Genomic DNA, 27982 nt, shown 5'->3' on the forward strand with positions numbered 1-27982 from the left:
AGAATTTTAAGATACAAATATGTAGTGGCTTTGTCATAATTGTATAAGATGAAAATATTAATGTTTAGTGATCAGGTATATTAAAATTTCAAGCTATTTTGTGTGATTCTTATGTTTCTAACCATTAACTCTATAGCAGGTATTTCATAACTTTATACTATAGACATTTTGTGCTGGATAATATGTTGGGGAGCAGGGTGCATGCAGAATTTTTATCACCACCTCTGGCTTCTAGTCACTAGATGGCTAGTGGTTCACCGCCACCAGTTGTGACCACAAAAAATGTCTCCAGACATTGTCAGATGTCTCCTGGGAAGAAAATCACCCCAGTTGAGAACCCCTGTTGTACTGAGTATTGCTATAATCACTGTTGGGTGGCTGTTATTTCATTAGCTAAACTTCTAGTTCCAATCACTTTTTCTTCCTCTTTTTGTAATATTGCTCTAGACAGAGGGAATAAGATTTCTATGAGTTTTCTCAGTTTCTGTATGTTAACTATGCACTAAATGTATATTATTCATTGAGTATAGTAATTACTGGCCACATGTAGCTATTTAAATCTAAAGTAATTAAAATGGAATACAATTAAAACTTTAGTTCTTGCCCTGGTCAGTGTGGTTCATTGGTTAGAGCACTGGCCCACAGATGTACACCCAAGGGTCTTGGGTTTGATTTCCAGTCAAGGGCACGTACCTAGGTTGCAGGTTTGATCCCCAGATCTGGTCTGTGTGCATGAGGGAAGCAACCATTCGATGTGTCTCTCTTTCTTTCTTCCATCCCCCATTCCCGCCACCCCTTGCACTCTCTAGAAATCAATGGAAAAAATATCCTCAATGAGGATTAACAAATCAAAACAAATTTAATTCTCATTCACACTAGCCACATTTCAGGTGCTTGATAGCCACATGTGGTTTGTGGCTACTGTATCGGACAGTACTGCACTAAATTCTTTTCAAACTGCTTTTGTATGTTTCCTGTTAACTGCATATGGAAAAACACCTGCTATAAAGGACTTCATTTAAAATTTTTCATATGGAATATGGTGTGATACTTAGTTTTGGTATTAAGTAGCTGCCTATTTTTCAACTACTAGAAAACATTGGATTGAATTTTCTGTTTCGTAGGGATTAAAGTGCACATCCATTTTTTGAACTGAATACTGGATTAATTAGTATTCTTGTGGAGCTTTTTGAGCAATCTTTTTGTTTGTTTGTTTTGGTTTGTTTTTTTAATTTGTTTTTTTATTTTTTATTCTCAACTGAGGACATTTTTGCATTTATCTTCAGATAGCACAGGGGGAGAGAGGGAGGAAGAGATAGAGAGAAACATCAATGTGAGAAAGACACATCAAGTGGTTGCCACCCAGACAACCCCAACTGGGGTTGGGGACAAACTGCAACCTAGGTATGTGCCCTTAGCCGGAACTGAACCTGGGACTCTGGTCTGCAGGCCTACATTTTAACCGCTGAGCCAAACCAGCCAGTGCTGTTTTGTTTTGTTTTATTTTTAATTGATTTTCTTTTTTTTTTTATCCTCACCCGAGGACATTTTTCCATTTTTTGTTCAGGTAGAGTGGGAGGGAGAGAGAGGAGGAGAGAGAGGAACAGAGAGAGAGAGAGAAACATCGATGTGAAAGGAACACATCGAGTGGCTGCCACCCGTACGACCAACCAGGGCCGGGGACAAACTGCAACCGAGGTACGCGCCCTTAGCGGGAACCGAACCCGGGTCTCTCCGGACCGCAGGCCGACGCTCTAACCGCTGAGCCAAACCGGCCAGGGCTTTAATTGATTTTCTTAGAGAGAGCGAGAGGAAGGGGGAGAGAGAGAGAAATCGATGAGAGAGAGAAACACGGATCGGCTGCTTCCTGCACACCCCCTACTAGGGATAAAGCCCACAACCCAGGCATGTGCCCTGACCAGGAATCAAAACAGGAACTCTCAGTCCATGGGATGATGCTAAATCCACTGAGCCACACTGGCTTGGCAAGCAAGCGGTTTTTATATGGGAGTATTCAGTTTGTGTTTATTGTATTTTGTTAAATTGAGGTATAATTGACGTAACAATGTTTTTTAATTGTTTAAATATTATACAGTTCTGTTATTTTCAAAAGTATACCTATACTTAATTTTAATTATTTGTTCTTTTAAGGTCTCTTTTATTTTCTGGGATCCATTGTTAACTTTAGTCAGGATCCAGATGTGCACTTTAAATATATTCAGGCAGCTTGCAAGACTGGGCAAATCAAAGAAGTAGAAAGAATCTGCAGAGAAAGCAACTGCTATGATCCTGAGCGAGTCAAGAATTTTCTCAAGGTAAGTGATTTTAAGTAATGCTGTTTCTGATTGGGTTGAAAATCGGCAGTTCTACAAGGGTTTGGTTAGTTTAAGAAAGTTTTCCCCCTAGATGTGAAATTCTTAACATTCTGAAATTGTATGCTGAATTATTTCTTCCAAATTTAATACTCTGTGGTTTCCTTTGAAATAGGGAAGGAAATTGGTAAGTAATACTTAAGAATGACCATCTGTTTAAAAGAAGAAAAAAATAGCACTATCTCAAAGAAATTTCCTTTCTTTCACTTCAATTTTGTTAGAAAAATTTTGAAAGTGGTTTTAGACTCTCAGTGTTATTTTAGAATATTACTTAGTTTCCTGAATATTAAGATCAGTTTGGCCTGTCATTTTAAGGAGCCTCTGTTTTCTAAAGGACATAGGTTTATCTCTGTCATCAAATTAGCCTGACTCTAGAAACTAAATATTAATCATATATAATTCATAAATTGAGGGTAAGATCAAACCAAAAAACCTCAGATTTGTGACACATTTAGTTATAGAGAAGTAAGAACTGCCTTTGTTGGAGTGAATAGTAATGGTTTAAAGATTCTTAGCTCTTTAAAATATAACTAAGGGCAGTTAATTTTGCTTAATGTTTAACTTAACGTTGGCTTTATTCTCATTCCTAATAGTTACTTTGTGAGGAAAATGAAACTTTAAAATTGTCAATTGCCTCTAAAACTCAGGAAATCTATAGAACACTCAGTTTATCCCCCAAACATATATATGAAACTATTCCAGAGACTGAATATAAAGTTGTTAAGCATTTTTTGTTTGTTTTTTTAAAGAATTTGATATTGAAACTAACACCAAAATGTTTAATGTGTTATTCAGTAGAAAAAAATGTTTTTCCTATGCGTACACTGTCATCATTTTTAGTTAATCTATAGTTGTATTAACTGATTGTTCTCTTAAAGAACTTGCTACCTGCACCTGGCTGGTGTGGCTCAGTGGATTGAGCTCATCTCATGGACTTAGAGGTCTGGGTTCGATTTTATCGGTCAGGGCACATGCCTGGGTTTCTGGCTGGATCTCCAGTAGGGGATGTTCAAGAGGCAGCCAATCGATGTTTTTCTCTCACATCAATGTTTCTCTCTCTCCCCCCCCCCCCACCCTTCCTCTCTCCCAAAAAAAAAATCAATAAAAACATATTAAAAAAAAAACAAAACACTTGCTACCTGGGCTCTAGAATAGGTAAAACCTTAGGGATGTCAGTGTAATGAGGTAGTCAAAGTGCTAAAGTAGCCCTGTATTATAGATTAAAAGATAAACTTTCCCAAAAAGTATAGCTTTATAATGTCTTGACCATTATAAATATTCTAAGTGGCCTGGCTAGTATGATGTGTTTGAACTCAAGACTTTGCTGGTGTCAAAAAAAATTCTCCAAATGAAGATGCTTTATGCTTGGCTAATGTACCCCTAACACCAACCAGTTCAGTTCCTCCTTTGAGTATCAGTACTGTTTCTTTTTTAAAAAAATACTGCCAGGTTCTTAAACTGATTTATTTTTTTAATGAAGTTTGTAGCTTTTATGCTTCAGTCATAATTTTTTTAACATTGGGTTTTAATATTTTAATTATGATACACACACACACATATATTTGTAAAGCAGGACTAAATTATTTTTACTTAATTATGCTGTTCTTAAACTTAAAAAAAAATGATCTGGGTACTAGGATTGTGCAGCCTTAAGTTGCTTAGTGCATGAGATTTAATTAGATGAGGATTCCCCCTCCGCACTTGTGAATTGGGTGCAAGCCTGATAGAGTAGGGGCATGGATATGGATTATGGGTTTTTGAACCATTCAAACCTGTTTCAAATTCCATTTCTTTCTGTTATTAGCTATTGTTTGTTCATTCAGTATGTCTACCTGTTACCTAAAGCAAATTAACTCAGCCTTGGTTTCTTCAGCCACGAGTTTTGTTTTCTAAGTCCTTTATGTGCCATAGATGTTCAAGTGATAACAGTTGTCAATAAGCTTTGTTGGTAGGCCTTAGAAATAAGGTAGAGTCAGCCTACATGTGAATTCCATTAGGCAAGTTTTGTTTCTTTTTGGTTTTGAGTTATTCCTGACTCCTTGAAGGAATTTTAATTACAGTCTGAGTTAGAGGTAAACCTGGTGTCTTATCTGTAAATAATGTGAGATGGGACCTCAAACTAAGATGCTACTATTATATCCAGCCTTTCACCCCAGTAGTAAGAATGAACATACCAGACCATTTACTCCCTTTTTCTTATTGGGAAATAGTATGGCAGCTATAATGTTACATCTCATCATCACTATCACTAAACTTTATTTTGGAGTTACTAGCTGTATCATAATTGACTGGTGTTATATGTAAACTCTTTGGTGATAAGAAGAATACTTCTCTGAAACTGATCTTGAACATTCAGGTGCCAATTATGTGCTAGCCACCAGGAATGCAGAGATTGATAGAATATGACTTCCCATCTCTGGTACCCTGGGAGCAGGAAAAAATGATGACATTAGCATCATTTGGCTCATGGCCTAAGTTATCGTAGAATTATAGCTCTCCATGATTTGCTTCTTGCTACCTTTAATCTTCTTTTCTGTCATTTTTCTTTTCCTGGTTTTACTTTAACCACACTGGCCTGCTTGCTATTTCTGGAACTCCCCAAACCCTCTCCTACCTCAGGGTCTTTGCTTGTGCCCCTTTCCTCTCAGGTTATCCTAACCTATCCTTTCTTTTTTTTAAGTTGAGAGTTTTTGTTTTTTTAAAATATGTTTTACTGGTTTTTTAGAGATAGAGGAAGGGAGAGAGGGAGAAACACTGATCAGCTGCATCCTGCATGCCCTCTACTGGGGACTGAGCCGACAATCTGAGAATCGAACTGGGACCTCGTAGTCCATGGGACAACACTCAATCCACTGCGCCACACCAGCTGGGCTACTAACCTATCCTTATTCCATCCTTACCTCCGCCATATTCTACTTTTTTAAGAATAACACCTAACACTATGAGTCATTGTTTCTTCCCACTACAGTGTAAGTTCTTTGAGGGGATACTTACTTTGTTCCCTGCTATATCTCTAGTGCATAAGTACAGTGTCTGGTATGTGAGCATTCAGTAAATATTAGTTAAATGAATAACTCCATGTTTATGAAAACCTGAATATTTTATGTAATTTTAATTTTGATATTAAAATCTTTAACCATAATGGCTAGAAGCTAACCTTTTAAATAATTTAAAATATTAATAGCATTACTTACATGTATGAAATCATGTGCAAATTTGGGCAATCAAGAAAGTATTTGTTCTAGTTTTTGTCTACCTTTTCAATTTTAAATTTTAGTGGGGAATACAGTATGTTTGTTTTGTCAGCAGAAATCTTAAACACCCATGCATGAGAATAGAATGCCTAAGTTATCTTAAATTACTTGCAAGTGTGTTTTCTGCCTAAATGGTGAAATAAAAGTATGTAATGCTTTATATTTATATTAAGCAGGACAAAGAAGATTAGTGTGACCCACTAACTTTTTTATGTTTATTTAGTAGGAAATTCTTGGCTTACTGAAATCTTTTGCATAGGTAGATGAAATATTCTTTCTAGAAATGATTGTAGCAGCTGTTTAGTACAGAGTTTCCATGCTGTACTAATACTTGGCTTAAATACTTGGCTTTAGACTTTCCTTAATGTGAAAAATCTGCAGCTGGACTTGCAATTTAGATTTACAGTTTCCTTACCTCCCCCACCCCTCTGCCACACACACATTCATATTCTCTCTCTCTCTCTCTCTCTCTCTCTCTCTCTCTTGTGCTTCAGTGCCTACAGACTATGGGCAGAGGCCAGGCAGTGGTTGAAGGCCACAGTTTGCTGTGGCATGGGGCACTATGAGACTCAAGGGGCCTGCCAAAAATTCAAACCTGTGTGTGCCATTTTGATCTTTTTTATTCAGGATTTCTCATGACTCTCAGATTTAATTTTGTGTTCTCCCAGCACTTCATAGACATACCTTCAAATTATTTATACTTGGGTGACTGATGTGCTAGACTTAGGTACTATTTTATTCCAACCTTGCAAGTAATGTTCTTAGTGGCTGTCCTTGGGGGAAAGTCCTAGCCTGCTTAGTTCTACTTCTTCGTAGATTGTCAAAGATGAATCATTTATTGAGGAATGTGTCACTGTATGTAAATGAATTCCTGATGGAAACTGTTGTTTTTTGTGCTTTACCTTATGTCTGTGGGATGTAACAGGACATGTATCAGGTAAATGCCCAGTACAGGTCTTACCTCCTGTCTGTAACATCTATGTCAATCTATAAAGTAGGAGTATAGCTTCATATTTGTCATGGTAAAAGCAGTAGGCAATTTAAAGCTGTCTTTTCTTTAAGTGCTTTCTTTTTCTTAACGTTTTTCTTATTATAGTAACATGTGGTGTGTTTAAATTATGGCTGTCACCATCAGGCTGCTCCTTGTAGGCTTTATTATAATAGAATGTTAGAGGCTGGCCATATAGAATGGAATTGGGAAGGGGTGAAAATAAGTCATCAGTTTAAAATAAGTACGAACCATTTGTGCCATCATTTTGACAAAGTGGCTATTGGTCTTAAATCAACTCAGTTGTATTTTATTACTATTAATGAAAGTCCTGCTGTGATTATTTTATATCCTGAATACCAGTGGTGGCATACAAACCTTATATGTTACTTTTTTTTTGTAAAGGGTATGTGAGGAAAGGATCTGGTATTTTGTTGTGACTCTAAGCATTGATAAGGGAAATTTTACTGAAATTGTGATGGGCACTTTCCAGCAATTGGGACATTTCTTTCTTTAAGAGAACAGCCTCTCCCATCAGTATAAAGCAGATTGTCATATTTTACATAGATTTGATAACTCACAGAAGAGAAAATGAAAGATTCTTTTCTTTTTTTCAGGAAGCGAAGCTAACAGATCAGTTACCACTCATCATTGTGTGTGATCGATTTGACTTTGTCCATGATTTGGTGCTCTACTTATATAGGAATAATCTTCAAAAGTATATAGAGATATATGTACAAAAGGTAAGTAATACTGAGATAACTTAAAAATTAATTTTTTTTTTAATCCTCATCCGAGGACATTTTTCTATATTTTGTTCAGATAGAGTGGGAGGGAGGGAGAGAGAGAGAAACATCGACGCGAAAGGGACACGTCGAGTGGTTGCCACCCACATGACTCAACCAGGGCTGGGGACAAACTGCAACCGAGGTACATGCCCTTAGCGGGAACCGAGCTCGGGTCTCTCGGGATTGCAGGCCGATGCTCTAACCGCTGAGCCAAACCGGCCACGACACCTGAGGATATTTTTCTATTTATCTTCAGATAAAGTGGGAGGGAAAGAAAGAGAGAGAGAAACATCAATGTGAGAGGGACACATTAACTGGTTGCGTCCCGCACAATCCCGACCAGGGCTGGAGATAGCACAACCGAGGTACGTGCCCTTGGCTGGAATTGAACCCAAGAGTCATTTTGTGGGTCGACCCTCTACAGCTGAGCCAAACCAGCCAGGGCTATTATTGAATTTTAAAGCTGAGCCTGAAAGGGGGGAATGTTTTATTTTTTATTTTAGCTATTCATTTGTGGGGCTTTTTTTGTTTTTGTTTTTTTTCTTTATTGATTTTAGAGACAGAGGAAGGGAGAGGGAGAGAGAGATAGAAACATGGATGAGAGAGAACACTGATTGGCCACCTCCTACATGCTCTTGGGGATTTGGCCCACAACCTGGGCTTGTGCCCTGACTGGGAATTGAACCAGCGACCTCTTGGTACATGGGTTGATGCTCAACTACTGAGCCACACCAGCCAGGCTATTTGTTTATATTTTAATTTTATTAATCCTCACCTGAGGATACTTTTCCATTGATTTTCAGATAGAGTGGGAGAGAGGGAGGCAGAGACAGACAGACAGACGGACAGAGAGAGACATCTGTTGGTAGCCTCCCACATGACCCTAACCAGGGCTGGGGAATCAAACCACAACCAAGGTACTTGCTCTTGACTGGAATCAAACCCATGACTCTTTGGTCTGAGGGTCAGTGCTCTAACTGCTGAGCAAAACAGCCAGGGCAGAAATGTTTTATTTTTAAAAACTCCTTTTTGCTTTGTTTATTAATAATGTAATGGCATTGTTCTTTTTTTTTTTAACCCTTAGGTGAATCCAAGTCGACTTCCTGTGGTTATTGGAGGATTACTTGATGTTGATTGCTCTGAAGATGTCATTAAAAACTTGATTCTTGTTGTAAGAGGTCAATTTTCTACTGATGAGCTTGTCGCTGAGGTTGAAAAAAGAAACAGGTGTAGTACTGTTTAACCTTCATAACTGGGACAGATTAGTCTCTCAGCATGGTAATAGATTAAAAATATAAGCTGTTAGTTGCCTAAAAGCTACTCAGAAATAAGTGGACCATAATTCCTTGAAAACACCTAATTTAGAAATAATAAGCTACCTGTAGCATTGATTTTTTTTTTTTTTTTCCCTATTGTCTGGAACATCATAGGTGTCATACAGAAAATCTGTTAACCTGATTGATCACTTGTTTTGCATATTTATAATTAACAACTACATGAGTTGACTTTGTATGTGTTTCTAATGTAAACTATGTGAAAAGTCTCCTTTTAGTTAGGTATGATATCCCTGTATTTACTAACTAGTTGTTAGATAAATTATTCTAAAGTATAATGAGTAAAGAGTTCCCTAAGTAACTGGGTTAAATTGTGTTGTTGTTTTTTTTCCTTTGAACCTTAATATGATAATACTAATTATGAATTTCCAGTAGAGGAGAACATGATCATGTAAGTGCTTCTAATACTTATACAATGGAGTCTTATTTTAGCTGGGACATTTTAATGAACTAGTGTTCAGAAAGTGTTGATGTAGTAAATGAGGTTTATGGGTTGGTATAGCAGTGGGAAGTTTCTCTAGCTGTGAAAAATATCAAGAAAGCCTTATGGGATTTAATTTTAACCTGGGTTGGTGGAGTGATCATATGACTACTAGAATTATTAAACCCAGAGCTTCTAAAGATACCAGGTTTTGTTCCCAGTGTATATTTAGGATACTGCCTCCTTGGACTGTAGGTAATTGTGTTAAAATGGAAAGAAACCTCAGATAATCTGGCCTATTTTCTCATACCACATCCCAGTCCACCCCTAAACAAGACTGATCGAAAATCTAGATATTTTGTCCAGTATAAAAAAATAACAGTTTATAAGTCAGTAATCTCTTTTTTCTACATCCTATCTACATAGGTAAAGATAGGCCTTGGAGAGTATAATGATAGTCTTTTGTGTTCTTGGGCAAATCATTTAACCATCTCTGACTTAATTTCCCAATTTGTAATAGAGTTGTGAGAATTCAAAATTATATATGGGAAAACACATTATAGACTCTAAAGTACTTAAATAGTTAGCATGTCAAGAGTGTGTTATTTATAATACAGGATGTGTGTGCATGTTTTTTTGTTTGTTTGTTTTTGTTTGCTTTTAATAGGTTGAAACTGCTTCTGCCTTGGCTAGAGGCCAGAATTCATGAGGGCTGTGAGGAACCTGCTACTCACAATGCGTTAGCCAAAATCTACATAGACAGTAATAACAACCCAGAGAGATTTCTTCGTGAAAATCCTTATTATGACAGTCGTGTTGTTGGAAAGTATTGTGAGAAGAGAGATCCACATCTGGCCTGCGTTGCTTATGAACGTGGCCAGTGTGATCTGGAACTTATTAATGTGAGTACCACTAGCTGAATGTGTAGAGAAGGCTGCATTTAAAAACTCCTGTTATTGCCCAGCTGGTGTGGCTTAGTGGATTGAACATCGTCCCATGAACTGAGAGGTCCCAGTTTGATTCCTAATCTGGGCACATGCCCAGGTTTCAAACTCAATCCGCAGTCGGGGGTGTAAAGGAGGCAGCTGATTGATACTTCTCTCTCTCATCTTTGTTTCTATCTCGCTTTCTCTCTCTCAAAAAATCAATAATGATATAAAAATATTTTAAAACTTGTTAAATAATGTTAGGTTAGTGAATTTTAAGAGTTTCAGAGTGGTTTTAATAACTACAGAGCATTTTTGGAAGACATGTGATTTTAAATAAATTTTATTTACACCCTGGCCAGTTTTGCTCAGCAGTTAGAGTGTTGGCCCATGGACCAGAGAGACACAGGTTCAGTTCCCACTAAAGGCATGTACCTCGGTTGCAGTTTGTCCCCAGTCCCATTTGGGGTCATGTGGCTGGCAGACAGTCAATGTGTCTCTCTCACATCGATGTTTCTCTCTCTCTCTCCCTCCCACTCTATCTGAAGATAAATGCAAAAATGTCTTTTGGTGAGGATAAAAATAAATAAATAAAAACTTGCTAGTGACATCTTCAAGGCTGTATGTAAAAATAGTGGATTTTTTTTTTTTTTTTTTGCCTTGGCCAGTTTGACTCAGCAGTTAGAGTGTCAGCTTGTGGACCAAAGTGTTACGGGTTCGATTCAGGTCAAGGGCATGTGCCTCAGTTGCAGTTCAATCCCCTGCCCTGGTCAGGATCGTGCGAGAGGCAACCAACTGATGGGTTTCTCTCACATTGATGTTTCTTTCTCTTCTCCACCCCCACCACTCTATCTAAAAATCAATAAAAAAAAATCTTTGGTGAGGATTAAAAAAAAAAAAAGTTTTTTTTCCTCCTACAAAACAATAAACGGTATACATGATAGGAAATAACCTTTAAAACTTATAAAAAGTCTTCACGTCTTTTCTTGAAATTAATTTTTAATCTCTTATTTAGGTTTGCAATGAAAATTCCCTCTTCAAAAGTCTTTCTCGATATCTGGTACGCCGGAAGGATCCAGAATTGTGGGGCAGTGTGCTGCTGGAAAGCAATCCTTATAGGAGACCTCTAATCGACCAGGTAAGGGTGGTAGGTGCATTAAGGGTCATCTTTTCACTATGAATAAAACCTTTTCTTAAAAAGGCTAAAAATTAATTAATTAATTGATAATTACCTAACAATAACTCTACCCTTAAACAGCTACGTCCACAACAAATACCACGCACAGTGGAGGAGGAGGGTGATTTATTGAGCACATATTACATGGTTTATAGTCACTGTTCTGTTTAACCCTCTAGCAGCTCTGTGAGGCATTTTTCATGACATACCTCTTTTACAGATAAGCAAATAGGGGTTAAAACTGCTTTCATAACTTCTGCAGGATCATATGAGAGGAGGGAGAGGCCCTGCGAGGACCCACACCCAGGCCCTGCTCTTTCCAGAGTGTCAAAACTTTTCAAATTTCCTCCAACCAGACAAGAAGCACTTATAAGCCTAACTGGAATGTTCTGTTAAAATCAAATAACTTATAATGATAGCCTTTTTTCCAGTTTGCACAAAAAGTTTATTGACAGAATTCTCTTAGTTAAAAAAAAGAAAGAAACCTTTTCTTTTCCTGCATCATACACCCAAATGGGTCATATTTAAATATGAGAAAAGGCAGAAGGAAATGTTTAATTATTAAAAATATATCATAACCCTGGCCAGTTTGGCTCAGTGGTTAGAGCGTCGGCCTGCGCTCCGGAGAGACCCGGGTTCGGTTCCCGCTAGGGGCGCGTACTTCGGTTGCAGTTTGTCCCCGGCCCTGGTTGGTCGTGCGGGTGGCGGCCACTCGATGTGTCTCTTCACGTCGATGTTTCTCTCTCTCCCTTCCTCTCTCTCCCTCCCACTCTATCTGTACAAAAAATGGAAAAATGTCCTCGGGTGAGGATAAAAAAATATATTTTATATATATATATATAAAAATATATATATATATACACACACACACACACACACATATATATATATATTTCATAAATGTTAACAAAAAGAAAATGCATCCCAAAGGCACATGTTTAATTATATAAAATTCTCAATTCATCATTATTAAAAGGAAAACAACAAATTAAACATTTAATAAAATGAGTAAAAATTGCTATTATTAATAACTGAGAAGTGACTAAATTGATTGGAAGTATTTAAGACAATGGTAAGTTAGCCAAAGATAAGACTTGATAGGAAATCATGTTAAATATCCCTAGTAAGCATGGAACTACAAAAGAGATGCAGGCTTATAACTAAATAGAACTGAAAACTTTTTGTGTGTGTGTGTGGTATATGCCCCTAGTGGGAACCAAACCCAGGACTCTATCTGGTCTGCATGTCGATGCTCAACCGCTAAGCCAAACTGGCCAGCGTTGAAAACATTTTTAAAACCCTAAAAATTAAAGGTTTATTATAATAGTTCTTAAATTCTTATAGAATTATAAATATGGAAGAGAATAAAAGCTTTCTAAGGAAAATATTTAAGTAGATACAGAGTTTCCCAGAAAAAATATCGCAGCATCTGGGAACCATGCAAATAGCCAAAAACAGGAATTACTGAGTATATAATGCCACATCTATGTAGTTGAGTTACATGAATTACATGTAGCCATTAAAATAATAATGAGGAATGGTTATGAGTAATGTTTTAATCAGGGAAAAGATAGAAATTACATAATCGGTAATTTTTCAGAAGAATGGAAGTACATGTCAACTTGTGTACAAAGACCTTTGAGTGGTAAATTTAAAGGTATATTTTTTTTGCCTATTTTAAGTTTTCTAAGAGGCCAACTTTCTTTTATTGGATATCATCTTTTAAAATCACCTTGAGTCCTGACCAGTTTGGCTCAGAGGTAGAGCATCAGCCACAGATCAGAGTCAACAGGTTCTATCTGGTCAAGGGCATGTACCTCGGTTGCAGTACGTTCTGGCTCTGTTCTGGTTTGTGTAGGACACAACCAGTTGATGTCTCTCTTTCTCATCAATGTTTCTCTCTCTCCCCCTCCCTCCCACTCTATCTGAAAATAAATAGAGAAATATCCTCTGGTGAGGATTTAAAAAATAATAATAAAATCACCTTGATTCTCGGTACTTTTCCCCTATATATCTCCTGTAGGTTGTACAGACAGCCTTGTCTGAGACTCAGGACCCTGAAGAAGTGTCAGTAACTGTCAAGGCTTTTATGACCGCAGACCTTCCTAATGAACTCATTGAACTGCTGGAGAAAATTGTCCTTGATAACTCTGTATTCAGTGAACACAGGTATGCCATGAGAGGGGTCCATTATCTATTTAAATGCAGTATTTCATTATGGCCTGTCAGTTTTGGGAAGGAACAAAGAGACAGATTTGAGAATGTTGTCTGATTTCTTATTATTTAATACTATCTCTTCTTCTCACCCTACCTCCTGAGACAAAAGACTTTATAGCCACAGTGTTAATTCTTTAAAACTAATGAGCTTTTAAAATACTGCATTTGAATATTTTTTTTCTTGAAGGAATCTGCAAAACCTCCTCATCCTCACTGCAATCAAGGCTGATCGTACACGTGTTATGGAGTATATTAACCGCCTAGATAATTATGATGCCCCAGATATTGCCAATATCGCCATCAGCAATGAGCTGTTTGAAGAAGCATTTGCCATTTTCCGGAAATTTGATGTCAATACTTCAGCAGTACAGGTAAATAAAATATCAGATTACCAAAGTTGATTTACTAAATGTGATGACTTCTCGTGATGCAATATATGGATTGTCCTTTGAGGATGGGCATAATCAATTGCTATGTCATAGAAGAGCAATAAAATCCTAACCGTTTAAATGTAACAGCTACGTGAGAAGATTCATTTTACTGTAACACTAATTCAAAAATTGGTTGCCTAGGTTTTAATTGAACATATTGGAAACTTGGATCGGGCCTATGAATTTGCTGAACGCTGCAATGAACCTGCGGTCTGGAGTCAGCTTGCGAAAGCCCAGTTGCAGAAAGGAATGGTGAAAGAAGCCATTGATTCTTACATCAAAGCAGATGATCCTTCATCCTACATGGAAGTAGTTCAGGCTGCCAATACTAGTGGTGCGACTTCTTACTGTTATGTTTGTGACCTCAGAAAATGTACCGAAATATATGTTTAAGCTAAGCATTAAGATAATTATGTATTCTGGATTAAGTAAGAGTTAGATACTGCAAGATTACTTGTAAAACATGTAGCCCTCTGTTTTAGTCCATATAAAGAGAGGCTGCATTTTGTGAGTTTGTAAGGTCCATGGGGAAGATTAATTTTCTGTTTTGAAGTCTCATAAAATTCTGATGGAGCCCTAATCTTACAAGTTTAAGGGAAAGAAATGTGCACTATTCATTTGGTTATGGAAAATACAGAAGCATAATAGAAGTTTTGCTATTCTAGTATTAATTTTTTTCTTTTTCTATACCTAGGAAACTGGGAAGAACTGGTAAAGTACTTGCAGATGGCCCGTAAGAAGGCTCGTGAGTCCTATGTGGAGACAGAATTGATATTCGCACTGGCTAAAACAAACCGCCTTGCAGAGTTAGAAGAGTTCATCAATGGGCCAAATAATGCTCATATTCAACAAGTAGGTTTCTTGCTCAGAACTTTTTGAAGAATGTAAAAAATAGTTGATCAATGTCATTAGCTTAATAGAATCAACACATCACAGCTGAAGATTTTCAGGGCAAAATCTTACAGGAATAATACTATTTCTCAGTATTAAACTGAGTTGCAACTTCGGAGAGAGGATTGAGTTTAGGCTCACTGAAAATGGATTGTCTTTTTTTCAGGTTGGTGACCGTTGTTATGATGAAAAAATGTATGATGCTGCTAAGTTGTTGTACAATAATGTGTCCAATTTTGGACGCTTGGCATCTACCCTGGTTCACCTGGGTGAATATCAGGCAGCTGTTGATGGAGCTAGGAAAGCTAACAGTACTCGAACATGGAAAGAGGTAATTTCAACACCCATTTGAGTGAAGAATTAAGATATTATTTAGAAATTGAATTAACCAGCCATGTTTGCATTTGAGTTCACATACTTGAAATTTTTATTGTAGGTCTGCTTTGCCTGTGTAGATGGGAAAGAATTCCGTCTTGCTCAGATGTGTGGGCTCCATATTGTAGTACATGCAGATGAATTAGAGGAACTTATCAACTACTATCAGGTAATGAAAAAGAGACTTTTATATTGAGATGTGCCACAGATATTCCTATCTTTAACTTCATGTCTTTCTTATTTAGGATCGTGGATATTTTGAAGAACTGATAACTATGTTGGAAGCAGCACTGGGACTTGAACGAGCTCATATGGGAATGTTTACCGAATTAGCCATTCTATATTCTAAATTCAAGCCACAGAAAATGAGGGAGCACCTGGAGCTGTTCTGGTCCAGAGTGAATATACCTAAGGTAACCAACCTTTAACATTGTGAGGCAACTCTATAACTAAAACTAATACTTTAAACTATCCTTTTTTAGGCTACTGGCTAGAATTAAAGACTCAGATCTAAAGCAATCAAATCTTTGTTACATAGGTGCTAAGAGCTGCAGAACAAGCTCATCTTTGGGCAGAATTGGTGTTTTTGTATGACAAATATGAAGAATATGATAATGCCATAATTACCATGATGAATCATCCCACTGATGCATGGAAAGAAGGGCAGTTCAAAGATATAATTACCAAGGTTTGTACCGTCTTCAGAAGACAAAACAAAGGCTTCAGTATAAGTAAGCTCATTAGAAAATAACTCTGACTTATGTGTGGATTTTTCCCATTTTAGGTTGCCAATGTGGAACTATACTACAGAGCAATACAGTTCTACCTAGAATTCAAGCCTCTGTTGTTAAATGATTTGCTGATGGTGCTGTCTCCACGGTTGGATCATACTCGTGCAGTCAATTATTTCAGCAAGGTAATGATTTTTTAAAACTTCAAAAAGTTATAACAGGAATCTTAAGACATATTTGAATAACTTTTGTCTGTGGAGCATAAAACATGTGCTACATTTATAACAAACTATTTATTTTAAAAAAGGTTAAACAGCTACCACTGGTGAAACCTTATTTGCGTTCAGTTCAGAACCACAACAATAAATCTGTGAATGAATCACTGAACAACCTCTTTATTACAGAAGAAGACTATCAGGTAAAATAATCTTTTGGTTCTTGCATATATCCTCAAAACTCAGATTATAATTAGGATGTAAAGTTGATATTATCCTTAGAATTATAAACAGTGGGTATTTGTATACCTAGGATCTAAATTTAATGAGGTTTTCACAATTGATAAATCTGACTTTTCCCCTAATTAAGTGCCAAGTTTGCAGAATTTTGCTTAGATCTTGTCTCACTGTAGAACAAAAAATGGTTACTTCATCCTGAAACATCTGGATTATAGGCAGGGTTGAAAAAAATCTGTGATCTCTTAAGTAGTCCATAAAACTTATTTGGTATTAACTACATTTATTCACTGCTTTTCTTGCCCAGTATCTGTCTTTTAATAAACTTTCCCTTGTGAAAGAATTCACAAGAACAAATTAGAGTTAAGATTCAGCGGGTTGTTGTTTTCTCTTTCTGTTGATGTCAGCATTTTCTTTTAGGCTCAGATCCATTGCCATTTGTATGATTGAATATCATATTGAGTTGTACCAGCAGTTTCCCTACAGCATGAAATCTTATCCTTCAAATCATAAATTTTCTCAATTTTGTAACCATTTATGTCAGTCCTTGATAGGAAAACCTTGGAGAAAATTGTACCTTTAGAAATCTTGTAGTACCATGAAGGACTTAGATTGAAGAAACTTGGTACTTGTTTAGATTACAACTTTGTGGTTTGATGCTTGAATGTAGGCTGTAATTACAATAATGGTTCATTGGTCATATTATACATATACAGTATATTGATCAAGTCATATACAATCAGTTATGTACACTAATGGCTCATTGATGGAACATAAATACTATATGGATGGCTTTTTTTTAGGCCCTGCGAACATCAATAGACGCTTATGACAACTTTGACAATATCTCACTTGCTCAGCGTTTGGAAAAACATGAACTCATTGAGTTCAGAAGAATTGCTGCTTATCTCTTCAAAGGCAACAATCGCTGGAAACAGAGTGTAGAGCTGTGCAAGAAAGATAGCCTGTACAAGGTGGGTGAAGTTGGTGGGGACAGGGCCATGAAACCCACTACTGGATGATCTGTTTTAACCCTGAAGTGGCATACTACAAGTGATTATGGTCTATAAAAGTATTGGTTTTATGAATATGAGAATTGCCCTTAAGCCCCCATTTGAGGGAATCATAGTTAAGATGATTTTCTTGACTTTAAGGGCTATCTTATGTTTATTCCAAACCTTTATTTTTTAAAAAAAAATGCTTTGCCCTGCCCCTTTTCTTTCAACAAATCTTTTAATGATATACCTGGGAGTTTTTCCCCGATTGTATTACTTGGTTTACCAGTTTCAGTATATTTGAGTTTAATGTTTGACTTTCACCCTTTCCTTTGAATAGGATGCAATGCAGTATGCCTCTGAATCTAAAGATACTGAGTTGGCTGAAGAACTCCTACAGTGGTTTTTGCAGGAAGAAAAAAGAGAATGCTTTGGAGCTTGTCTCTTTACCTGTTACGATCTTTTAAGGCCAGATGTTGTCCTGGAAACAGCCTGGAGGCACAATATCATGGATTTTGCCATGCCCTATTTCATCCAGGTCATGAAGGAGTACTTGACAAAGGTAATGGCACCTCTGGGTATATTCAGAACTAATTATTTTGAATATCTAAAACTTCATGTGCAGACTTATTTTTTTCCAAATGTTTTTGCTCTAGAAAAAGTAAGTTATTTAGGTGATTAAAAAATATTCCTGTTCACCAGAAAATTTTAATATTTGACAAATTACATTACATAGAAAAGGAAACTCAAACATAACTTGCCAGAATGTTTATTATTCTCAGTGTATTTCTGAGGATGAATAGTATTACTTCTACATTGTATGTTTATTTGTTTTTTAAGCATTTCATTAAAAATATTTTTTTTCGCCCTGGCCAGTTTGGCTCTGCGGTTGAGTGTCGGCCTACGGACCAGAGAGTCCTGGGTTCGGTTCCCGCTAGGGACACGTACCACCAAAAACAAAAAATTTTTTTTTTTTTTTTTTCCAAAATAATATCTTATTCAGATCAGTTCTTATAACTCAGATGTCTATAACTTAGTAGTGTAGATTCCCTTTATTTAATTGGTTCTTGACTTTTATATAATATGTATGCCTGTTTCCCCCCGGGGGAAGCTACATCTCTATTCTTAACATTGTGTTAATCTTTTTAATATTTTGATAGTTTAACCCCTAATTTTAAAATATCATAGGAGGTTAACAAGTAATGACACATTTCCCAAAAGTGCATTAAACAAGCTGGTGATACAATCTTATAAAAGTCACTTATTCATCTTAGTGTCCCTTTTTGATGTTAGAATATGTTTTATTCACCCTATCTTCAACAGTTACTAGTTTTCTTGCTGTAGAACATTTAAAAATTACCCTGAAGGATCCATTTCATCACAGCAAAACATGCTTATTAAAATATGTTTCACATCTGTTCTCTTCAGCATGCCTGTTTAAAGTGGGATAAATAGCACACTACTAACAACCCCCAGGATACTGAATATTTTCTTAGGCTACCATCTGAGTAGATAACATTGTGTTCAGTAATGATTTTTTAAGAATTAACACTTTCTGTGTATAAACTGCTTAAAGTCCAGTGTATCTTAGGCATAGATGAGAATAGCTTCTTTTCTTATGCATAATGCCAACTTGTGAGACCTGGCTCTGAGCTGCTGTTAACCGAAGTGCTGTAAATTTTACTAGCGATTAAGCTGCTTTCTTTCACACTGACTCTAGCATAAATTCTTCTGCATTGAGCTCTGAAGTTAAAAAAATATATATATTTATATTCTAAATTTTGCTTACAGTATGCCCTTTATTTTCTCTTTTCTCATACCTTTTTTAGTGGTTAGATGTTTCTCCCCTAAACCTTTGTTGCTGATTCTACCTTTTTATGCTCAATATGGAATTTGATTTTTTTCTAAGCTGCACCTTCTGAATTCCTTTGCAGGTTGATGCAATAAAGGAAAAGGTGAAAGTTGATTCTTTTCCATCTTTAAGTCTGGAGGACTAAGTCTAAGGAATTTGCATGATTTTTTTCCTTCCTTTTCTACACTGCTGCTGCTGCTTTTTCCCCCCAATAAATTTTCACTAAAGCCTCTGCAAGTCCCTTGAAACATAACTATAATAGAGCTGTAGGACATTAGTAGATGTTTGGTACTAATCAGCTAATAGGCTTTAGGAAGGGCAGGAGGCTAATCAGTAGTTGGTTCACAGTCTCTCTTAACTATATTATTAAAAATCGAGCATGGTGAGTTTCCATATTAATTCCAAAGTTTCAGGAAATTTCTCTTCCCTGTCAGGGTATCTGGACCATAATAGGATTTTCTCAATACTCTAAATAAATTTAAACAGCCTCTGGTTTTATTTTGTGAGCTTGCCTGACAGTTGTTGAATTTATATATGTATATACATGCCCTAAAAGGCTTTTTGGGGTTTTTTTTTTGTATTGAAGGACTGTGATCCAGTTTCTGATCTCTTGATTCTTACTAATTTTTTGCTGAAAGTAGATACAAGAAATACTAGCTGCTTTCGAAGAGACTTTCCTCATGTTTCTTCTCCAGGTGTCCAGTTCTTATGGTGCTAGTCCATTTTCAAAAAGAATCAAAAGTTTTTCAATCATGAGAGTAGCTTGCTGTAATTGTTGCTAAGCAACATAGATTATTTCTATATATAATGAAGCAATATTCACTTCTGTGTTTTGTAATAAGGCACACCTCTGAAGACACCTAAAATTTGCTTTCTTAATTATCTGTTGGCTTATCCAGTGTAAATTTAGGCACCTTTTGGTTGCTGCTTCCTTAATTGGCTTGTCTCCATCCCTATATAAATGAAACCAATTTACAAACTTGTGTCTGGTATCAAATTGTGGTAAGAAAAGGGTGGGAAGATAAAAGAGAGCTGAAATAAATTTAAAAGAATTTGGGTGGGGGGGCAGTGTCCTGGAATTAAGTTGAACCAAACCGGAGTCACCATTGGAACTTAGGGCAAACCTGAGTAAAATGCATTGTGTGAGGCCCTTCAGCAGCTAGTAAGCAAGGCAGTTAGAAAGCGTGTGTGTGAAAAACAGGTAATTGAACTGCAGTGTTATGCATTGTTTTAAATCAAGCATGTACAACAGTCATTGCAATTACATCATACTATTGAAACTCTTAAAGCATTGCTGTGGGCTGTGTGTGTTTCTTGAGAGCCTGTATAGCAGCGGTCATCTTCAGATCTCACTTCTTGCTTCAGTACTTTTGCCTTTTTTTCATGCACACATACACCAAAATAACTTGACTGCATGTTGACTTTTCTCTGCAGCATATTGCAGTCTTTGTGGAAAAGCCTTTTACATTATAGTGAATTTTCAATAGTACAGGTGGAATGCAGTGATATGCTTACCTCTGATTTTTCTTTTTAAATCCAAGGATCAGAAACTTTTGTTACAGCTCTTAACAAAAGCTTGTGTTCATAACAGCCTTCTCTGCTTTTCTGTTTTTGAGCAATCTAAATTGGGTCAGTGATTTCAAAAATTCAATGTTGCTGTGCCAGAGGCTGTCCCATTATATAGAAAAACCAAATATTTTTTGCTTAGCTTGGTGCTATTCCTTCAGAGTTCTAATTTTTGTTTTTTCCTATGCCCAACCTGCCTATGTCTGTGCCTGGGCATTGTGGTATTGCTAGTTCTTCTAAGTCTTACATGTACTTCTGTAACAGGGACTTTGGTCTTCAACATCTGACTCATACATTAACTTTTAAACACGTGTTCACTTTAGATTCTTTTCCTTCAAAGTCTGGAAATGTATTGTGTAGTGGTGGGTTTTGGTCTTTTTAGTTGTTTTGTTTTTCTTCTTAGAAGTTATTAATGTACACTCCCATGTATTTTTTTGTACAATCTCTTTAGCTCACTCTCAAATACTGTTTAGGTTAGCAGAACTCCATCTGACCCTTGATGGCACATACCGTGCTTTAAAGAGGGTATAACTATAATAATTTTTGTTTTAAGTTTGGATACCAAATAGTGGGTATTTTTCATTGTACTTATACTTGATAGTGGTCTTTAGTTTGACACTGGGTAATTTATAACAGATGAACACTTAGGCTAAAAATGGGAAAATGTATGCAAAAGGAAATTACCCCATCTTCCTAGAGTGGGAAAACCACATTTTATCTGAAGGTGTCTAGATTCTGCTTCAGCTTACTTTTCTCATATTTTGTTCCTGGACATATTAGGATGTATTAGACCCATATTTGTGATATTTAATATGAAATAGTTAATATATATATATATAAAGTACTGTCCTAACCTTAAGGGCCTATCTGAAGACTCCAACACACTATTTTAAATAGTTTCAAAAAGAAACTAGAGGCTGCTCTAACTTTTTTAGGACCCTATCTTTATAGCTTTTTCACTGATGTTTGCATGTCTTCTTTTGTGAGTGATTTTTTTCACTATTTGCCTTTTTGAAGAACTTGCAGTGAACATTTCATACAAAGTTCCTTTCTGCACTGCCCCCATCTCACTCAGCACACTCATGGCTTCGAAACCACTAGCAGTAATAACCTTGAGATTTGAAGTGTAGTTTTACTTTAAGTATAATGTAGCTATGCTTTGGTCAAGATACCAACTTTTAAGTAAAGTTTAAAAGACAAATACAGTGTAGTTCAGAAGGCAAGTGGAAGTGTGCAGTGGAGATTCCCTAATCCCGGTGTTCCTGGTGCCTTGTTCCTAAGTCTTCACAGAATTACAGAATTTAATTATGTCAGTCCTAAAAGGAACTTTGCAGATTATCTCATTCAACTCTCATTATATAGACAAGGAACTTTTTTGAGGGGCAGTGCAGTGGTTTGCCAAAGTCACACAACTAGTTAGTGGAAGGACCTATGTATTCTAGCTCCTTTCTTTCACTAATACATTTGGACTCCTCTACAGTCTTATTTCTGTCAGATAGTACCCACTTTTATTTAGAGGAGTTAGCATATAATAGCCATTTACTTTGGTTTAATTAAAAGCAACAGATTTATTGAAGAGTTACTTCTTAGAAAATAGGACATAAAACATGCAGCCTGTCTTTATATTAAAATAATCAAATATGGAGCCACTTGAGTCTTAAACTTCACTCCATACCTATAACCAATATCAGCAAAAGTTGTACACACTGGGCAAAGATAGTTTATTTTGCACAAGTATTTGTCCAGTCATTAGACTAATTTTACTTTTTTGAATACCATTTCCTTTGGGGAAGAAGTCTTGCCAGGTCATGAATTCATTATCATTGATAGGGTTTAATCTTTATTTGAAAAAGTGGTTCCTTCTCATGAGCTCCCTCCCTCAGGCTGGCTGCAACCTAGCATGCCCAGTTTTAGCCTGGCGTGTGCTTTTATGGCATTTATAAATCCCTCCTTCCTGAGGGTTTATAATGACAGTGCTAAAAATCACCTTGACTGAAGTATGAACATTGCCATTGAATTTGAGGGGGCCTGAGAATGTTCTTTCTAGTCTGTTTGACAAAATTTAACATACTAAGGCTTTTCCACTTTCTGCCATAAACCTAGGTTTATAATACTTTTGAGGTGCTAATTAACATTACCTGTTTTTCTCCAGGTGGATAAATTAGATGCTTCAGAATCACTGAGAAAAGAAGAAGAACAAGCTACAGAGACGCAACCTATTGTTTATGGTAATCTCTATCTCTTTTTAACCTCACAGAAACATTGTAGATAAGTGTTTTATTCTTTAGGGATTCTACTTCAAATAGAAATATAATAAGCTTCTAAACTGCAAAATGCTTGCTGTTATGAAATCATTCTCTCTACTCTAATTCCCCACCCCAACCTGAAAACAGCCTAAAGCAGGCATTGACATTATTCACCAAGGTAATCTTAAATGCTAACACAATCTCAAAAAACTTAAGATCATAACTTCAGTTTTTCTATTGCCTGGTTACTGTTTTTTGTGTTTTTTTTTTTTTCTTTTTTGGTTAATCCTTACCCAGTGATATTTTTCCATTGATTTTAGAGAGTGGAAGGGAAAGAGAGAGAAACATTGATGTGAGACAGACACAGCAACTGGTTGCCTCCTGCATGTGCCCCATCTGGGGCTGGGGATCGAAACTGCAACCTGGTGCGTGCTCTTGACCAGAAATCAAACCCGCGACCCTTCGGTGCACAGGCTGACATTCTAATCACTGAACAGCACTGGCCAGGGTGCTGGTCACTGATTGATTTCTTCATAAATTACTAAGAAAGAAGTATTGATGAATTAATTTTCAGAATTGCCAAGGCTGTTTTTAAAAAATTTTTTTTTTTCTTTATCGATTTTTAGAGAGGGAGAGAGAGAGATAGAAACATCGATGAGAGAGAACATCGATTGGCGGCCTCCTGCATGCCCTCCACTGGGGACCCAGCCCACAACCTGGGCATGTGTCCTGACCGGGAATGGAAACAGCAACCTCTTGGTGCATGGTGTGACCACTGAGCCACACCAGCCAGGCCCAAGGCTGTCTTTAGTATGCTTTACATAGAGGACATCCTCTCTTTAAATTCTAACTGGGACAGAGAACTTGGCTAGAGTTTCCATTTGAGAACTTTCCAAAGAGCGAGGATCTTCAAACTCTCAATGAATATTTAAGGCAATTTAGTTTCTTCTTACACATTTACATCTGAACTACTTTTTTCCACTTCAGTCTTGGTGAACAGATTCATCTGAACAATGAATTTGAAGGGTATAGGTTATTGCATTATAACCAGGTGTTCTTTGAAGGAAGGCATGAAATTATGACCATTGTATCTCATGCTGTTAAAGGAAATTATAATATTCAAATCTGTTGTGGCATTATCTCCTTTATATTGTCAATATAAAGGACTTTGGGAATTTAGAGAACCAGGATAGTTTTGATTAAGTTGGAGAAGGTTAAGTAGATGGTTAGAGATTTGAGCAAGGTGTTTCAAAGTGTGGTATTTGAGATAGGAAACAGCAGAAAACCAGGGCGAGTGTAATAATTTGGGGGTGCCTACTAAATTTGGTTTGCCTTTAGGGTGTTTAAATGGACAGGCCTTGTAGGCAGTTGACAGGTTGAAATTTCAAGATAGAGGTCAATATCAAGGTTAGAAGTGATTTTTATAAACTGCTAGTTTCCAAAAAGAATTTGCTCACTTAAGACAGTTTTCATTGTTACTCAGAGACATGAGGCTGCTTGGGCTAGGAGAAATCTTGTTCTAGGATTACATTCTAGTGGGAGGTTAAGTATTTTTGTGGTGGTTGGGAAGAGGTGTTACATGTTTTCTCCTTCTAAATAAGCCAGGTTCTCTATAGGTCATTTTCTGTATGTGGTCAACAACTATTTAAACTTTCTAAGAGTGGTAACAAAGTATTTGAAAGATGTTGTATACTCTATAATGTATTTCATTCCTAATGTATATTTGAATATGTCTTGCTATTTTTAATTGCTTTCTCTAAATTAGCATTAGATTCTTTGTTCAAAATGCATTAAGTTTTATTATCATTTAGATGTGTTTAAATCAGAAGTTTAAATATAGCTTTAAAAGTTCAGTTATGTTAAAACTATGTCTTTTAAAAAATTGTTTTCCTATGCTAATTATATTGTCACCAAATATATTGTGCAAATACCATGTAAAAGGCTTATTAGCAGATGTCTTGCCTGATCATGTCAAGCATGCATGTGCATATTGCTTTAGATTATATGAAGTAACATAGTTACTGTTACAGTTCTGGCCTGTGGCTCTGCACTGTTTGTTGGTTTTTCAGGCATGACCCTTCTTAGGGTGACTGTCATGTGCCAAAATGGTGGCAGTCACAAGTGCCCCCTCAAAACTCAAAAGTTGTGATTATGCTGTTAGAGTAGGGGAGATTGGAGTGTGCTAATCCTACAATACTAACAATTTTACTGCCTCCTTGCCCGGCCCTTGCTCCTTTTTGTTTTCCATCTTTAGGTCAGCCCCAGTTGATGCTGACAGCAGGACCCAGTGTTGCAGTCCCTCCCCAGGCACCTTTTGGCTATGGTTATACTGCACCACCCTATGGGCAGCCACAGCCTGGCTTTGGGTACAGCATGTGAGACGGAAAGCTGATCCTGTAGTCGCCTATTTTCGTACCGAAACATCGTCTCTACCCGCTTCTCAGTTTATAACAGAGGAAAACAGGCACATGTTGTAACCTTTATTTCATGAAGGACTACTTTTGTTTCTAACTATAAACTTGGATCACCTATGTTAAAAGCTTATTTCACATTCCGCATCATTTTAGAATTTATTTTCAAAGGGGAATAGTTTCAATGTTTTATTCACTTTGGCTTTTTTCTTCCCTTTTGTTCTTTGAAAAACTGCCTAATATTCAATCTGTTGTGAAGAACCTGATTTGCACTCTGTAGTGTTTAAAGAAAACTCTAATATTGAAGCTCTTAAATTTAGTGTATGTAAACAGCTTACAATATGTATTGTCTAAATGCATTTAAATCTCTTTTATTCAAAGAAAAGCTAAAGCAAAAATATTGGTATGTGACCCTGCGAGACTGTCAGTGCAACAAAGACAACACTAATCAGCACATCCTACACTGGACTACAGTGCTCTCCAAAGTATTGGGAAAATGCATTACAGACAACTTGCCTGACTTTTCAATGAGCATAAGAGGCCCTCTAACCTATGCAGGTTTCCTCATTACGCATATAGAAAATGCTAGTGTGTTTTTGCTCACTCCATATGTAACAGGTGCCCTTATGTTGTGCTGTATCCTGTGCTTTTTCTGTGGGACCATTCCATCAAGAACAAAGAGCACCATGATTCCAATCTGTGTGTATTTACTAACCCTTCCCTGAGGTTTGTGTATGTTGGATATTGTGGTGTTTTAGATCACTGAGTGTACAGAAGAGAGAATTCAAACAAAATATTGCTGTTCTTCAGTTTTGTTTGTGGAATTTGAAAATACTCAAATTTAAAATAAATTACTGGACTGTGGAAATAACATGTAGAATGGCAGTTTTAATTAAATACCTCTCAAACTTAAACCAGAAAGAACCATGGTTTTGGTAGTTTCATATTGGATTCCAAGGGTAGGGAGGAATGAGAGTCGAAGTAGAATGAGGATTGAGACATGTGAAAACACATGTATCACACATCGTGTGCATAACTGTAGTTAATAAGGGACATGCGGTAGTTTGAAGAACCAGTCAGTACTACAAGTGGGCTACATTTCAGCTATCTCCATCATTTTAACCAAGTGGCACTTTTAAGTTTTATGTAAGCATTTCAATGAAATGAACAAGTCGTGAATGTTAAATTATATTAACTGGAAATAAAAGTATAGAAACACGTAGTTCATGCTATTCCTCACCATGAAATTGTAAGTGTCCTCAAATTATGGGTAGTTTAAGGTGATCTTTTTTTTTTTTAAAACAAGTGTTTGAATCCAACTCTTTGCTGATGGCTAAGAATGTTAAAGTTCATTTCACTATTAATCATCAGTAGAGTTAGAGAGCCCCCTAACTAGCCTTATATTGCTTAGAACCTCCTTTCTTTTCCCATCTTTAATCCCCTTTATTTTTGTTTGTCATAATGAAGGCATCTTACTGTTCAGGCCCTAGCTGTACTTACTAAAAAAAAAATTTTTTTTTCTGTATTGATTTTAAAGAGAGAGGAAGGGAGAGGGAGAGACAGAAACATGGATGAGAGAAAACATCTATTGGCTGCCTCCAGCCGGGCCCTAATTATACTTTTGTTTTAGTTGTATCTCTGCTCCCTTTCTTCATCATCATCAAAATCAAGAATAGTAATGGTCCCAGTGAGCTCATTTTCAGTCAAAAGGTATTGTAGAACTTTCCCATACTTTGAGTCAAATGGTTTTTATTTTCTTTATTTTTTTAGAGAGAGAGAGAAAGGAAGAGGGAGAGATAGAAACATCAATGAGAGAGAACATTGATTGGCCACCTCCTGCATGCCCCCCACTGGGAATTTGGTCCACAACCTGGGCGTGTGCCCTGACTGGGACTCAAACCCCTGACCTCTTTAGGTTATGGGTCAACACTCAACCACTGAGCCACACCAGCTGGGCTGAGTCAAATGGTTTTTAATGAATGGAATTTTTCTCTCTTTTCCCTCTCTTCCCTAATAGAAACAAGTTAAAAAAACTTCAGTAAAGATTTTCTTATATCGTACTTGAAAATTTTTTTTGTAAGAACAGCAAAAAAGCCTTGTCCTGTAATACCGAGTTGCCACTTACCCCATCTATAGTGTACTATAGTAGGAAAAGAAACTGCTCTTGGAACTGCTTTGACTTAGGTTCAAATCCTGAACAAAATGAACTTCTGAGCTTGTTCCCTCATGTGGATACACAGTATGAGTAATTTTCAGAATTATTTGCCAGGAGTATGTTTAAATCACAAAATTCCTAGCTCAAGACTGGACAATAAGTAGTAAGTGTTGTATAGTAAGTAGTAGAATGAATTAATAAGTAATCTGTATTTTAAGGGATCTTGCCTAACATTACTCTGAATAGGATGATGGTCTTGGAGAAAAAATTAAAAACCATAATCAAGGGTACTAAGAGACCTTAGCTCTATAAATGTAACCGAAACAGGACAGAGAAAGAGGAGACATTACTGGGATACTTTTCCGAAGGTAAACATGCTTTCAGTGATCTTCCCTAATAT

General features: G+C 36.7%; 1 protein-coding gene across 3 annotated transcripts in view; it reads left to right on the forward strand.

Moving 5' to 3' along the window:
- CLTC (clathrin heavy chain) overlaps positions 1 to 26649 on the forward strand; it is a 66465-nt gene extending 39816 nt beyond the window's left edge. For 2 of the 3 annotated variants that reach the window (XM_036269948.1, XM_036269950.1), the window contains exons 14-33: positions 2152 to 2315; positions 7232 to 7357; positions 8487 to 8629; positions 9825 to 10059; positions 11099 to 11221; positions 13284 to 13429; positions 13665 to 13848; positions 14050 to 14242; positions 14603 to 14760; positions 14966 to 15130; positions 15236 to 15343; positions 15420 to 15587; positions 15713 to 15862; positions 15959 to 16090; positions 16213 to 16323; positions 17161 to 17331; positions 17693 to 17914; positions 19287 to 19307; positions 22923 to 22998; positions 25271 to 26649. In XM_036269948.1, the coding sequence (XP_036125841.1) occupies positions 2152 to 2315; positions 7232 to 7357; positions 8487 to 8629; positions 9825 to 10059; positions 11099 to 11221; positions 13284 to 13429; positions 13665 to 13848; positions 14050 to 14242; positions 14603 to 14760; positions 14966 to 15130; positions 15236 to 15343; positions 15420 to 15587; positions 15713 to 15862; positions 15959 to 16090; positions 16213 to 16323; positions 17161 to 17331; positions 17693 to 17914; positions 19287 to 19307; positions 22923 to 22998; positions 25271 to 25395 (2921 nt within the window). In that variant the 3' untranslated portion in view covers positions 25396 to 26649. The remainder of the gene's footprint in view (positions 1 to 2151; positions 2316 to 7231; positions 7358 to 8486; positions 8630 to 9824; positions 10060 to 11098; positions 11222 to 13283; positions 13430 to 13664; positions 13849 to 14049; positions 14243 to 14602; positions 14761 to 14965; positions 15131 to 15235; positions 15344 to 15419; positions 15588 to 15712; positions 15863 to 15958; positions 16091 to 16212; positions 16324 to 17160; positions 17332 to 17692; positions 17915 to 19286; positions 19308 to 22922; positions 22999 to 25270) is intronic. The other variant, XM_036269949.1, reaches the window with a different exon arrangement.
- The last annotated feature ends 1333 nt before the right edge of the window (positions 26650 to 27982 follow it).

This window comes from Molossus molossus, unplaced genomic scaffold (assembly GCF_014108415.1).
Source record: "Molossus molossus isolate mMolMol1 unplaced genomic scaffold, mMolMol1.p scaffold_m16_p_19, whole genome shotgun sequence".
In the NCBI taxonomy this organism is placed as follows: domain Eukaryota; kingdom Metazoa; phylum Chordata; class Mammalia; order Chiroptera; family Molossidae; genus Molossus; species Molossus molossus.